Here is a 16,782-nt window from a genome sequence, read left to right on the forward strand (position 1 = left end):
ACTCACATTTTAAAAATTTGGCATATAACTGATTATTCTTCAAGGTGTGAAGCACACTTTGAATATGCTGCTCATGCTCCTCTCGACAGCTGGAGTAAATCAAGATATCATCAATGAATACAACCACAAAAGAATCCAAATAAGGCTTGAACACTCGATTCATCAAATCCATAAATGCTACTGGAGCATTTGTCAACCCAAATGACATCACTAGGAACTCGTAATGCCCATACCGGGTCCGAAAAGCTATCTTAGGGACATCAGATGCCCTAATCTTCAACTGATGGTAACCAGATCTCAAATCAATTTTCGAAAATACCTTGGCACCCTGAAGCTGATTAAATAAGTCATCAATTCCTGGCAGCGAATATTTGTTTTTGATAGTGGCCTTGTTCAACTGCCGATAATCTATACACATCTGCATCAAGCCATCTTTCTTCTTTACAAATAATACTGGTGCACCCCAGGGCGAGACACTGGGTCTAATGAATCCCTGATCAAGCAAGGCTTGTAACTGCTCTTTCAATTCTTTCAACTCTAGCAGGGCCATACGGTATGGTGGAATAGAAATAGGCTGAGTGCCCGGCGCCAAATCAATACAGAAGTCAATATCTCTGTCGGGTGGCATCCCCGGCAGATCTACAGGAAATACTTCTGAAAATTCATGAACAACTGGTACTGAGTCCATAGAAGGGACATCCGCACTGGGATCGAGAATATAAGCAAAATAGGCTAGACACCCTTTTCTACCATACGCCGAGCTTTCATATAAGAAATAACCCTGCTGGCAGAATGGCTAGGAGTTCCTTTCCACTCTATTCGAGGTAACCCCGGCATAGCGAGGGTCACTGTCTTGGCATGACAGTCCAACATAGCATGATAAGGAGACAGCCAATCCATACCCAAGATGACATCAAAATCTACCATATCAAGAAGTAGAAGCTCCACACTAGTTTCAAGATTACCAATAGTAACCACACACGAACAGTAGACATGATCTACTACCACAGAGCCTCCCACCGGTATAGATACACACAAAGAAGCACTCAGAGAATCACAAGGCACAACCAAATATGAAGCAAAAAAGGAGGACACATAGGAATAAGTAGATCCTGGATCAAATAGAACTGAAGCATCTCTATGGCAAACTGGAATAATACCTGTGATCACAGCATCAGATGACTCGACCTCAGGCCTAGCTGGAAAAGCATAAAATTGGGGCTGGGCCCCACCACTCTGAACTGCATCTCTAGGATGGCCTCTAACTGGCTGGCCTCCATCTCTAACGGTCTGACCTCCACCTCTAATGGTCTGACCTCCACCTCTAATGGCCTGACCTCCACCTCTAACTGTCTGACCCCTACCTCTAGCTGGCTGAGCAGGCGGTGAAGCAACCGGTGCCGGTATGATGGCACGAGAATCTTGCCGAGATCTGTTACTCGCCAATCTAGGGCAATACCTCCTGATGTGACCAATGTTCCCACACTCATAACACCCATCCTGATGTCGTGGCTGCTGAAGCTGAAGCTGACCCAGATGGTCCGGATAACCATTTTAGTAACTCTGGAGTGGTGGTGCACTGATAGGAGCTAAATGTGCACTGAATACTGGCTGCCTAGAGTAAGGCATAATAGGACCGTGACTCCCTGAAGCACCGGGAGATACATGAAGTGCTGAATGAAATGGTCTGGGAGGATGACCCCTACCAAAATTACCCCTGCCTCCAGACGAGGTAGCACTGTAACCACCAAATTGACGAGGCCTCTTATCGGACCTCTGCCCTCTTTCCTGTGCAAGAACCATCTCGATCCTCCTTGCGACATTAGCAGCCACCTAAAAAGAAATTTCACCTACGATCTCCTTGGCCATCTGAAGTCTGATAGGGTGTGTGAGTCCCTCAATTAACCTCCTCACTCTCTCTCACTCCGTAGGTAGTAAAAGGAGAGCATGACGGGCCAAATCCACAAAACGGGACTCATACTGAGTAACAGTCATACTGCCCTACTGTAGACGCTCAAATTGCTTGCGGAATTCCTCTCTCAGTGTGATAGGGAGGAACTTCTCCAGAAATAGCTGAGAGAACTACTCCCAGGTAAGTGCAGGTGATCCGAATGGTTGAGTCAATGTGTAATCTCTCCACCACCTCTTGGCGGAACCCGTCATCTGGAATACAGCAAAATCAACCCATTGGTCTCAACTATACCCATGTTCCGCAACACCTCATGGCAGCGTTCAAGATAATCCTGTGGGTCCTCAGAAGGTGTACCACTGAAGTGAACTGGAAAGAGCTTAGTGAACTTATCCAGTCTCAATAAGGCCTCAAAAGACATGGCGGGCCTATCACCGGTCTGTGCCGCAATAACTGGCTGAACTGCCCCAACTTGCGTGGCTGCTGGAGCCTAATTCTGGGGAGCCATCTGCTCCGGGGCGGGAGTACTGGGAGTTTGTGCTCCTCCCCCAGCCTGTGAGATGGCTGGTACAACTGGAAATGTACCATTCTGGGCCACACCCTCCAAAAGACTCACCAATCGGACTAGAGCGTGCTGAAGTACTGGAGTGGCTATGAATCCTTCCGAGACCTGAACTGGTCCAACTGGTACATTCTGAACTGGGACCTCCTCCTGAAGGTCTACCCGAGGTTCTACAACAGGTGCAACTACTCGAGCTCTGGACTGAGCTCTACCTCGGCCTCTAGCACGACCTCGGCCTCGACCTCTGCCCCTGGCCATAGTTGCCACCGGGGTTCTGGTCCCTGTCCATCGGTAGAGGTATTACGCATTCTCACCATCTGCGAGAGAATAATAGTAGAATGGTTCAATCATCGATGATAGAATAAAATCGCACGACGGAATAAGAAAGAAGTGATATTGTTTCTAAGCTTCATAGCCTCTGATAGATAAGTACAGACGTCTCCGTACCGATCCTTCAGACCCTACTAAGCTTGCTCGTGACTCGTGAGACCTATGTAACCTGGCTCTAATACCAACTGTCACGACCCGAAATTATCACCTTCGGACCGTGATGGCACCTAACATTTCACTTGCTAGGCAAGCCAACGTTAGAATAATATTATCCATTTTAAAAATAATTTTAAATTTATTAATAACAAGGAAACAAATGCGGAAGAAAAGTTTGAAATATAGTGAAATAATCCATCAAATAACGGTGTCTAAATACCATCCCAGAATTGGTGTCACAAGTGCACGAGCTTCTAGAATAAATACAAATAAAGTTCTGAATAATATAAACCTATCTGGAAATAAACACACAGCTAAAGTACAATAGACGGGGACTTCAGAACTGCGGACGCCATGCAGTTATACCTCAAGTCTCCTCTGATAGCTGAAATCCGAGCAAGTCTATGGTACGCCGCTGGGACCAACTCCAAAATCTGCACAAGTGTAGAGTGTAGTATCAGTACAACCGACCCCATGTACTGGTAAGTGCTGAGCCTAACCTCGACGAAGTAGTGACGAGGCTAAGGCGGTTCACTTACATTAACATGTACGCAATATTGATAATAACAACAAATAATATAAATAAAACAGGTAACTCATTTATAATAATTGAAACTAACCCAGCAGTCATAATCCATTATTATTTCAACCAATTCTGTTGCAGCGTGCAACCTGCTCTCACAATATATTCACATTCAGTTCTGTTGCAGCGTGCAACCCGCTCTCACAATATATTCACATTCAGTTCTGTTGTGGCGTGCAACCCGATCCTCCAATATTGACTTTTAATAAGTCTGTTGCGGCGTGCAACCCGATCCTCCAATATTGACTTTTAATATGTCTGTTGTGGCGTGCAACGCGATCCTCCTATATTGACTTTTAATAAGTCTGTTGCGGCGTACAATCCGATCCTCCAATATTGACTTTTAATAAGTCTGTTGCGGCGTGCAACCCGATCCTCCTATATATTCATTATAATCAATCATGTTGCGGTGTGCAACCCGCTCCTCCAACATTTTCATTTACCAATTCTTATAGAAGAAATTTTTCCAATAAAGGTAACAATTAATAAAAAATTACGAGACAACAAGCATACAATAATTATGGTTTAATTATGAAGCAAACAATGACAAATAGCAAATTATTATGGAAATCAGGGAGCAAATAGGCAGTTTAATATTTATTATACTAAATGCCAAATAACAATTAAGGCACATAATTCAAATAGCATGTAACAATTAATGCAGGAATTTAAGAATTTATATTTGCAAAGAATAAGAGAGAAATAATAACTATAATAATTAATTTATGATTAAAAATAATTTATGATTTTTCAAGTAAGCAGGCAAACAATTAATTTGACGACGTATAGACACTCGTCACCTCGCCTATACGCCGTTTACATGCAATTCACATAACAAACAATTTAAGGGTTATATTCCCTCAAGTCAAGGTTAACCCCGACACTTACCTCGCTTTGTAAATTCCAATCAATTATTCAACCATAACTTTTCCTTTTAAATTTATATCCGAAAGCTTCAAATCTATTCACAAACAATTCAATATATTCAATACTAATCATAGGAATTAATTCCATATGAATTTATAAATTTTCCGGATAAAAATCCGAAATTCATTAAAATACTTGGCAGTGGGACTCACGTCTCAAATCCTAAAAAAACTCACGAAATCGGAACACCCGTTCCGATACGAGTTCAACCATACCAAATTTGTCCAATTCTGATATCAAATGGACCTTCAAATCTTAATTTTTTATTTTTGGAAAGTTTTACAAAAACTCCAATTTCTTCCATCTAAATCCAAAATAAATAATGAATATAGACATGGATTTGTGAAATACAATCACTATATGATAAAGAACACTTACCCAGTCTGAAATCATGAAAAACTCCTTTGAAATCGCCCCTAAGCCGAGTTATAATTGAGGGTTTGTGAAAAATATGAAAAAATCCCGTTTTTGGTTCTGTTTTAAGTCATAGGGGTCAGGCCTTCTTCGCGTTCGTGAAGGGCCTGTCGCATTCGCGATGAGTAGCAACCCGTGGCTTTCGCATTCGCGATTCCTCCTTCGCGTTCGCGAAGGTTCCCCCCTGGTCGTCGCGTTCGCGAGGCATAGCTCGTGTTCGCGCTGAAGGAATGATCGACCCTCCCCCAGGTGTGCCTAACACTACGCGTTCGCGAGGAGATGGTCGCGTTCGCGAAGAAGAAAGATCCAGCTGCCCAGTTTACCCTTCGCGTTCGCGAGAGTACCTTCGCGAATGCGAAGAAGAACATGCCAGAACACCTGCTGCAGCAAAATACTAGATTTTCAATGTCCAAAATATCCCGTAGCCTATCCGAAACTCACCCGAGCCCTTGGGGCTCCAAACCAAACATGCACACAAGTTCTAAAACATCATACGAACTTGCTCGCGCGATCGAATCGCCAAAATAACACCTAGAACTACGAATCGGACACCAAATCAAAGGAAGTTTTCAAGAAAACTTTAAAACTTATATTTTTACAACCGGACGTCTGAATCACGTCAAATCAACTCCGATTCTTGTCAAATTCGGCAGACAAGTCATAAATATTATAGTGGACCTATACCGGGTTCCAAAACTAAAATACGGACCCGAGGTCAACAAATCCAACATCAGTAATTTCTTAGAAATCATTAAGCTTTCAAGCTTTTAATTTTTCATCAAAATTCCATAACTCGGGTTAGGGACCTCGGAATTCGATTCTGGAAATACGTCCAAGTCCCAAATTACGATACGGACCTACTAAAATATTTAAAATACTGATCCGGATCCGTTTGCTCAAAATATTGACCAAAGTAAACTTAGTTGAGTTTTAAAGCTCTATTTCCCATTTTAATCCATTTTTCACATAAAAACTTTTTTAAAAATTGTACGGACTGCGCACGCAAGTCGAGAAATGATAAATGGTATTTTTTGAAGTCTTAGAATATAGAATTACTTATTAAATTTAAAGATGACATTTTGGGTCATCACAATATTTTGTCTTGTATTTTTCATCCATATTGCTTCACGAGTGCATTTTGACCAATTTGATTCTTAATGCTATACTATGACATATTTTTCTCTATTTTTTTTAATTTTAATGCTCTTCTTATCGAAACAAATTTATGTGTCTTATGAGTTCTGTCAATTTGAAATAATTTTACTTATACGATGAATTTGAAAACTAAATAAATTGGATTCTTTTGCTAATTAGTTAATTTAAAGACTTAATTATCTATTTTCAACATTAAAGGAAATAATTTACATTTTGTTGATTAAAATTCTTTATATTAGCTTATCCGTAGTTATAAAAGTTTAACTGTAATTATTATTTTATCCTATAAGAATTATATTTTCAAAGAGTAAAAAAAATTGAAATGATATTTTCTTCTGTTAATATCTAATAATATTTCACGTTTGAATCTTTATGTTTGTAGAATCATAAGTGTTACTTATTGACTTTCTCAACCACTTTTCTTCCTCTTTCTCTCTCTCCCTTTGTTTTGTATTCCTAAATATTCGGCTAGTAATTTGTTCTAATTATTAATCAGTTTTATTTTCAAATATAATAATAATAATAATTATTATTATTATTATTATTATCAAAATAACAATTAGGAAGAATTGAACATTAATACATGCAAAAACCTTCTGCCAGCTCAAGTTATTTCATGACTATAAGTTTTTTGGTTTCTTTATGTGCCTTATCATAGTTGCTACCTCAAATTCCTAGCAAATAATAAATCTCAAATATTATTTGATAGATTGTATTGGTAAAAGTATTCTAGACTAATTTGGATAGTCTAGGATCAGAAAGTATTCTAGACTAAATTTTAACGATAGAAAATCTTGGGTAAATTAACTTCCTAAATATTAGGAACTTTTATGTAATTCAAATTAAATAAGAAACGATTTAATAACTAAAATTTTAATTGATTTGAGAGTTCTAAATATTAGAGTAAAAATTAAATGACCATCCCTAAATAAAAAGGAAAATAGTTAAAATGACTATATTGTCTAATGCGAATCTTATTTTAAAGGGGTAAAAAAGACGAACGACATTTCGCTAAGAGCCTTCGTGCTTTTAATATAATATAGATAGATTAGGGAAATAACTAAATAATTATGACTATTTTGTCCAGTGCAAACTCTCCTTTTAAAGGGTATAAAAGGCGAACGACATTTTACAAAAGGCATTGTGCTTTTAATATAATATAGATAAATATAGATATAGATTAAAAGAATATACAGCTTTTTAGAAAGGACACTTTAAATTAAATTAAGTTTTTCCTTTTTAATAAATATGGATTTTTTTAATGTAAGTAGTGAAATTAAGATTTTATGGAGGGTATTTTAGTTTTAATTAAGGGCTTATTATTTTAATATAATATAGATTACAGCTAGGTAATAAGGGTCTTAAACTTTAGTGTGAGGACAACATACTCCAATTTAATATAAACAAGCTCACTTTAATCAGGCACATGTCGACATAAAATAAGAATGTTTAACTGGCAATTGACCAAAAATAAAGGGGGGCAACAAGTTGTAAAATAGAAGGGATAAAACTCCTAAATTGGCATCATTTAGAACGAGGACATGCATTTCAATTTGCAACCATGTAACTATATTCGCATGTGAGAATATTCTTTGTTACATGTGACTATATGTGATATTAATCTTTGCTACATGTGACAAAGTATAACCTTTGTTACATTATATTTGAACGAATGATGCCGATATTTGTCGGTGGGATACATAGAAAACGACGTCTGTGATATTATAGCTCGAGAATTGCTCTCCCTAAGTATATGATAGTTTAATTAATTTGATGAATTGGATACTGAAATCCTAATGCTCCGTAGCATATCTGCTAAACAAGCTAAATCATTTTAGCTGAAGATTTTCCCCTCTTCCTTAGCATAGTTTGATCATCTTACATTAAGATTTAAGTTTGAATTACTATGCCTCTTCTGTTAAGGTAAACTAAAGTCTTTTTTCAGTATTTTGTGGTTCCGACATTGTGGGATAAACTAATGCAATCATCACGAAACTAAAATATTTTGATATTCAAAAATAGAAGCCTACTCAAAATATGATCAATTTTCTAAAACCAATTTAGTTTTGCATTTCTGAAAACAATTAATCCCAATTATTTTCTTGAGGAAAAAAATTAACATAATGCACATTTCAAGAACCCATCACTTCTGAGTTAAATAATTCGAATGGACGAAACCTCTCAGTTATTAACTAGAGATTTCGGGTTTTAGTCTTGAGAATGATTTTTTTTATTTTATAAAGAATACTTATTTTTAATGAGGTTAATTATATGATACGAATTTGAATTAATTCGACCAATAAAACTAAATATTGATTGTACCGAAAAATTAAAAAAATGAAAATGAAAAGGCAACGTGCTAAGTGGGCGTTTGGACAATTTTTCGGAAAAATAGTGAAAACTGTAATAACATCTTGAATTATGGTAGATGTCCATAACCACCAAATGAGCAATGATCACTACTCTTCTCCATTATCTCCATAACCTCCCCCATGATCTTCTTCCATGTTCTTCCTCTCAAATTTTTAATGACATTCATGTAAAATATTTATGTAGTGACCATTTCACTCACTATTTTACAATAGCGGTTCTTCACTTTTCATGCCTATATAAAGACCTTGTAATAGATAGAAAAGATAACACAATTGAAGAAGAAATAAAATCTCTTCCTTCTCTCTATCTCCATTTCTTGTTCATGTTTTACTAAATTATTTTTATTTCATAACACGTTATTAACACGAAATCTCTAACCTCAAGGTTGAGTTCCACTTCTGGTAAGGTATATCTCGATGATCTATTATTAAAATTATCAAGCCTAACAATTCTTTTAGATTTTGATATCAGATATACATATGAGTATATTCCGCCGAAAGAATGTCGGTTCCTTCATTTTTGTTTTGTTGTGATATTTCATCATAATATAAACTTGAGCATCTTCTTCATGAATATAGTATTGTTAAATTTTCATGAACTAAATAATAGGTGGCATGCGGTAGACTAAATAATCTACAAAATTAAATTATACTTTATTATGTATGCTTATGGTTTTACCTTATAATATAATTTTAGCATGCCTTGTATAATGATTATACATTAGTTTATTGTCAAATATAATATAATAATACTACTCGTAACTCTTTTATTTTAATAAGATAAAATATTAGTACAAGAAGTATGTACTACACCAAATTTTTCATTGATAATAGTTCTTATCAAATTAACATGTTGAATCATTTCTATATGGAAAGCATATAGTAGTAGATAATAGACAGAGATTTGTCCACTATTTTTTTTGATTCTCTGATTGACTTAAAGGTTATGCTATATCTCTTTATTTTTCTAGAGAGCATAATACTTAATTTTCACAAAAGTGCATAGTAACTAGTAGTACTATTATTCTATTTGATACATTATTTTTTCTTAATATTCTAGTCATATCACTTTCATCTTGAAGTAGGCTTATTGCAGCAAAAACTATATGTGAATTTTTAATATTATTTTGTATTTTCATATATCTGTTTGACACTAATTACTTAGCTGATTTGAGTAAACGAAAGTCTATTGTTGAGAATTATATCCAAATGACATTATGAAGAGTTTAACTCAAGAGGTAAGTATTTCCTCCATATTTGAAATTATTTTTATCCTTTGCTATTAATGATATTAACTTCAATGAGTTCAATTCGCAATGCACCATGAGGGTAAGACATCGAGATCAAGTCCTGATGCTCCATGATGATAAGAGTTGGGTTTGAGTCTCAATTCATTATGGCATAACATGCCTTTATATTGGTAAGGCATTGGTTTTGAGTCTCAATGTACCATATTGATGACATAATGATGACTAAAGAAAAATAATATATTTTTCATGAAAAAGCATGAAACGTGTCCCACTTGATTTGCTCCATTCTTGAAGTGAATGTGGTAGCGATGCATAATAAGTCTAAATGAAGACAAGTGGTTGATGAATGAATGTGGACGTGCCAAAGACCAAAATAATAATAGTCATCATTATGGTAATTGTAATAAGGAGAACAATAAGGGTTCTCAAGATAATCCTTCAAAAGTGAAGGAAATGTGTATCAATATGGTTTGTAAATATGAGGCACATTAAGATGATTATGGTCCATTCTTTGAAAATGTGACTTGTGATAAGCATTGTAAGTACAGACTTATTCATGAAAGTGAATGTAAAAATATATATGTGATACAAATTATGCACAAGAATGTATTTATGCATGATTGAATCAATACTACAACTCACCTATACAGGAGGTTTGAGAGAAGGAAAGATAATGAATATTACTATGTAGTTACATGAATATGTCATTGGTCCCGTACATGTGATACGCCAAAAATATTTCGGCATGCCTTATAAAAGTTATTAAAGATAAAATTAAAGCAAGAAATGATTTTGCTTATGATGATTTGACCATGACAATTATTATTATATGATTTTCTCCGTAAAGGAGATATTCACCATATGAATGGTGTGACAAAAGATCTTATAGTACAAAATCAATTAAGAGCTCCGGAAGAGCTAATTTATTACTACCCGAATGGGTAAAATTATTCATGACATTAATATTATAGTAAGTCTCAAAAGAAACTTTTTGAGTTTCAAATGTACAAGCCAAATTGGTTGGCATATTGAGACTATAAATGAAAGGAAGATTGAATATCTTGAAATTACTATAATCATACCGGGTAAATATAAAAGGTTACCCGACTTTCTTCTATTTGTACTACACAAGTATAAGCATGATGATTGAATCACATGCCACAAGTAAACTAGAGATTTACTGAAATAAATATTAGTTGGCATGACCGGTTGGCCATCCTGGTTCAATTATGATGCGAAAATTAATTGAGAATTTACGTATATTGAAGAAATAAAAGATTCTTCAAGAATTCTCTTGTGCTGCTTATTCTCATGATATACCAGTTAAAGTTGGGATTGAATCCCTTAATTTCTCGAACGAATAAAAGATGGTAAATATATGGGCTCAGTCACCTGCCATGTGGACCATTTACTATTATATAATTTTAATAGGTGCATCTATTATATGGTCACATGTGCATTTGTTATCAACTTTTAGTTTGACTTTTGCAAGGTTGCTTGCTCAAATTATTAGAGCACAGTTCCAGAATATAAATATGGTGATTTAACTTGATAATGCTGGTTTAAATACAAGTTGGTTTACCAGAAATTGTATGCCTCCAATTATAGTTAAACCATTGGTTATGAGAACAAAACTCCCAAAACGAAATTTGGTATGAGATGTATTATTTAATATACAGCAGCACTTGTACGCATCTAGCCAAGTTATGAAAATTTCTCCCTATCACAATCGGTTCAGGGTTAGGAACCAAATAATTTCTATCTAGAAATATGGATGCGCTATATGATTTAATTATGTCACCACAATGCATTCCCAAAGAAGGTTGGGAAATGTGTTAGTGATCCCAACATTAGGGAGAGAAAATGGGCAGCTGAGAAAGTGATACGTGGAATGAATTATTATGAATACATATAGATCCTCGTACAAGAAAATATGAACTTGAAGTTCAAGTGATAATTCATTTGCAAATTATTGGCAGACGCATTTGCTGACCTAAATTTAAATGTTATATTTCAGCTGCTAATGCTCCAAATAGAATAAAGTCCATGAGGGACAGAGTCTATGGCACGCAAGAAGCGTAACAGACCAATCGGTTCCAAAGATAAAACTCCTTGAAGAAGGAGAGGAGCAAATGTTCAAGATGGTCATAATAAGGAGGCAAGTGCTCTAGAAGAGCACCACGACATAACACTTCATAAGACCTCATGGGAGACGCTCAAGTACCTAAAAATAATGAGATCTCGATAAGTTATGTGTTTATTGAGTGATGATGGAACCGATGCAAAATGATCGTCGACGATATTGTTAATATAATGTAGCGCTCAATATTATTAATATTGACGAGAATCTTGAGCTCAAATCTATCATGAAATTTGGACAGATAAATAATTGGCCAAAATAGAAAAACGCAATTCAAGCAAAATTGGCTTTACTCGAAAAACATAAAGTTTTTGGACTAGTAGTCCGAACGCCTGAAGGTGTCAAGCCAGTGGGGTACAAATGGGTTTTAGTGCGAAAATGAAATGAGAACGGTGAAGTCGTAAGATATAAAGCACGGCTTGTCACACAAGGGTTTTCGCAAAGGCCTGGTATTGATTATATGGAGACATATTCTACTGTGGCAGATGCAATTACCTTGATGTATCTAATAAATCTGGCAGTCCATGAAAAGCTTGATATGCGGTTAATGAATGTTGTCACAACATATGTATATGGCTCATTGGACAATGAAATCTTTACGAAAATTTCCGAAGGATTTAAAGTTCCTGAAGCACATAAAATTTCAAGGGAAACTTGTTCAATAAAGCTTCAGAAATCCTTATACGGATTGAAGCAATCAGGGAGGATGTGGTACAATCACCTTAGCAAGTATTTGCTAAAGGGAGGGTACAAAAATGACCCTATTTGCCCTTGTGTCTTTATTAAGAGGTCTGGAACTGAATTTGTCATCATAACTGTGTATGTTGATGACTTGAATATCATTGGCACTTCTAAAGAGCTTTCAAAGGTTGTAGAGTGTTTGAAGAAAAAATTTGAATTAAAAGATCGTGGTAAGATAAAATTTTGTCTTGGCCTACAAATTGAACATATAACAAATAGAATTTTTGTCCATCAATCAACATACACTAAAAAGGTTTTAAAGCGATTTTACATGAATAATGCATATCCATTGAGTACTCCAATGGTTGTGAGATCGCTTGACATAAATAAAGATCCATTTCGGCCTCAAGAAAATGATGAAGAGCTCGTTGGTGATGAAACTCCATATCTTAGTGCAATTGGGGGCACTGATGTATCTTGCCAACAATACCTGGCCAGATATTACTTTTGCAGTAAGCTTATTAGCAAGATTCAACTCCTCCCCAACAAGAAAATATTGGAATTGTGTTAAGCATATATTTAGATATCTTCGGGGAACTCTAGATATGAGATTGTTTTATTCTAATGAATTCAAGTCAGAAATGATTGGCTATGCCGATGCAGGTTATTTGTCTGATCCACATAAAGCCCGATCTCAAACAGGCTATTTGTTTATATATGGAGGTACAACTATATCATGGCGTTCAATGAAACAAACAATAATTGCCACATTTTCAAATCATGCTGAGATAATAGTTATTCATGAAGCTAGTTGAGAATGTGTTTGGTTGAGATCAATAACTCAACATATTCAGGTAATGTGTGGTTTTCTTATGAAAAAAGATAATCCAACTACACTATATGAAGATAATGCTGCTTGCATTGCTCAACTGAAAGGAGAATACATCAAAGGAGACAGAACAAAGCACATTTCACCCAAAAAAAATTCACGCATGATCTTCAACAAAATGGTGAAATTAATGTTCAACAGATTCGTTCATGTGAAAATTTGGCTGATCTGTTCACTAAGGCATTACCAACTTCAACATTTAAGAAGTTGAGACAGAAGATTGGAATGCGCCGTCTTCGAGAAATAAAGTGATGTTTTCACAAGGGGGAGTAAGATATGCGCTGGACTCTTTTTCCCTTAGTCTAGGTTTTGTCCCACTGAGTTTTCCTGGTAAGGTTTTTAATGAGGCAGCAAATAAAGCGTATTACAGATATGCGCATTCTTTTTCCTTCATTAAGATTTTTTTCCACATGGTTTTTTCTTAGTAAAGTTTTAACGAGGCATATTATCTATGGACATCTAAGGGAGAGTGTTATAAAATCTTGAATTATGGTGGATGTCCATAACCACCAAAGGAGTAATGATCACTACTCTTCTCAATTATCTCCATAACCTCCCTCATGATCTTCCTCCATGTTCTTCCTCTGAAATTCTTAATGACATATTCATGTAAAATATTTATATAGTGATCATTCCACTAAATAGTGGCAATTCCACTCACTATTTTACAATAATGATTATTCACTTTTTATGCCATATAAATACCTTGTAATAGATAGTAAAGATAACACAATTAAAAAAGAATAAAATATTTTTTTTCTCTTTATCTTCATTTTTTGTTCATATTTTAGTAAATTGCTTTTATTTCATTAAAAAAAAAACATTTTTATGGCTTACCGAGCCCTAAGTTGAGAGTGACGAAAATATCAGTGGTGACTAGTATTTTTAAGGGGCTCCTTAACTGCGTGCTAAAACAAACTTAATCCCCTCGCCCCTCTCGCTCTCTCTCTCTCTAAATATAGGAAATAACAGACTTGGGCTTCGAAGATGGCGACCCAGAAAGGGAAGAAGACGGTGTTAAAGTTCGACTCTGAAGAAGATGTAGCAAACGCACTCGCCAAATACACTGCTGATTTGTCTGATAAGTTCATCAAAGACAAAGGTTCTTTCACTGTTGTGCTCTCTGGAGGCACTCTTATTGATTCCATGAGGTAATCAAACACACTATTCTTTTAGTCTTTTCCTTAATTCCGTCGCCCTTTCAGTTCATCAATGTCGTTTTTTCGAAAAGGAAACTAGTGGAGAAGCCTTACAAAGATTCAGTTGATTGGTCGAAATGGTGGATTTTTTGGGTGGATGAGCGGGTAGTTCCTCTGGATCACGGTGACAGCAATTACAAACTTGCCTCGGATGGTTTTCTTTCTAAGGTGGTGTACTAGATCAGATTTTTCTTTATTTCTCGAGTTACAAGAAATGGAAGCTCTGTAATATTGTGTATATTTCTATGTCTTTTGTGATTGTTTGCTCTGGGTACTACAGATTCAGTTTAGCTATTGTTGTATGGTATCTTGTTCATGGTTGGATTGAACTGTAATCGCTGACCTCAGCTCAAACTATATGTATTAGTTTAAATTCTTGTAAAGTGTATATATTTATATTAAATGTGCACTCATTGTCACAAATGAGTTTTCGATGCAGTGCTACTCCGAGCGACATGCTTAAAGATCCAGAATCCGCCGCTAATATTGTATTAGATGTTCTATTCTGATGGCTCAACTAGATTAGTGAATTAGGATTGAAGGTGTCCGATTCTTAGGTTGAAATACTCCTTCTTTGGTTTAAAAAAAAAAAAAATGTCCTACCTTAGTAACATGTTATGCTCAATTTATTGTTTCGTTTCAGTTTCCATTCTCATTGGATTGGCTACTAGGTTATTGATCCATATGAATTTACATGATAAGGATTAGATTTAATTGGATGATATTGCTTCTTTTGGCAGGTTCCAATCCCCTCTTCTAACATTTATGCAATCAATGACAAGGAGTCACCTGAGGGTGCAGCTACTGATTATGAGGCTCGTGTGAAACAATTGGTTGAAAGCAAAGTTCTGCCCTTATCGGCGATTAGTGGATTCCCCAAATTTGATCTTATGCTATTAGGTATGGGGCCAGACGGACATGTGGCTTCTTTGTTTCCTACACGTTCTCAACGCCATGAGAAGGAGGGGTTGGTCACCTTCATCACAGACTCACCAAAACCTCCTCCGCCAAGGATTACTTTCACGTTTCCGGTAATTAATTCTGCTTCAGAGATAGCAATGGTGATCACGGGAGCAGAGTTAGCCAATATTGTTGATGTGGTTCTGGGAAGTGGACTTGCTGCTGATGGGATTCCTCCTCCTGCTACGGAAGTTTCAGCTGAAGAGGAGCTGACTTGGTTTTTAGACAAGGATGCTGCATCAAAACTAGAGACCTCGGAATGATTTTTTCACATATGTGATACATAATAGCAGTAATCCTAATAGGTTTCGGACATTACGTTTGGTGGCACTGAAATGTGTTGCTTAAGGATGGTCATACGTCCTTTCTTTGTACTTCTTTCCTGATATTGCTTATGTTTTCTAGTTTTTAACTTCTTCTTTGTACTTCTTTCCTGAGATTGCTTATGTACTTAGGTTGTCTTGTTTTTATCTTCTTCTCTAGAAGTTGAGTTATGTTAATCTATGAAGACTTGCATATTTAATAAGGGATTATGAGGTCCATGATCCCCTATGTTTTTGTTTATATCAGCTCAGAATGTAACATGTTGCATTTAGTATTGTACAGGGAGGTTATTTTGTTCTTAAGCTATGGTCGTCAAGTTTAACTGATTCTCTTTTAGCTTACAGAAAGTGGACGCTGGAGAAGTAGGTAGGGCTTCCCTCCCTCCCCCCACTACCCCAAATAAAAAAACAACTTATCCTTATCTTTATAGTCTGTGGACTTGCACTACTTGACACTTAACACTATCTTTGCTAGCTTTAGGTCTTTTAGTATTCAGATTCTACTGGTGATTGTAAATGATCCAGGTATGTCCTCGATTGCTAGAACTCATCTGCATAGTGCTTATTCTGGTATCACTGCCATTGTGGCAGATGAAATTTTCTTGTGAAGCTTTCCTGCTTCGTCTGTGGGTGACTAAAGGTTTGTCGGACAGAACTTTCATTTGCTTCAGCCATCGAGTAACCATTTTAATACTTAAAAGGCCTCCAATAAGTGATGAGTTTCTGGACCATCACGGAATCTATTAGTATTATTTTGCTTATACTTCAGTACTTCCATCGATTTTCTTCTTCTTAGGCCACGTGGTGTATTGCTCTCCCCTGTGCAAAATGGCTTGCTCCTTCCTACTTCTTGCGGTTTACGACTTCAATGCAATATTTCAGGTAGTTCTTGTATGTTACGATCAAATAAACAAGGTGAGAGTCTCTTGAGT

The 16,782-nt window shown here is 36.1% G+C and overlaps 1 protein-coding gene across 2 annotated transcripts; it reads left to right on the top strand.

Annotated features, from left to right (window-relative positions):
* The first annotated feature begins 14,229 nt into the window (after positions 1–14,229).
* LOC104105968 (probable 6-phosphogluconolactonase 4, chloroplastic) lies at positions 14,230–16,091 on the top strand. Of its 2 annotated transcripts, XR_011408605.1 has the most exons (4): positions 14,273–14,519; positions 14,600–14,735; positions 15,308–15,931; positions 15,983–16,091. XR_011408605.1 is itself a non-coding variant. In XM_009614411.4 (3 exons), the coding sequence occupies exons 1-3, from the start codon at positions 14,356–14,358 to the stop codon at positions 15,788–15,790; spliced, it is 783 nt and encodes a 260-aa protein (XP_009612706.1). In that variant the 5' UTR covers positions 14,230–14,355; the 3' UTR covers positions 15,791–16,091. The 2 variants fall into 2 exon arrangements, 1 of the variants encoding a protein (XP_009612706.1); XM_009614411.4 differs by having other exon boundaries at positions 14,230–14,519; positions 15,308–16,091.
* The last annotated feature ends 691 nt before the right edge of the window (positions 16,092–16,782 follow it).

This window comes from Nicotiana tomentosiformis, chromosome 6 (genome assembly GCF_000390325.3).
Source record: "Nicotiana tomentosiformis chromosome 6, ASM39032v3, whole genome shotgun sequence".
NCBI classification, from domain to species: Eukaryota; Viridiplantae; Streptophyta; class Magnoliopsida; order Solanales; family Solanaceae; genus Nicotiana; species Nicotiana tomentosiformis.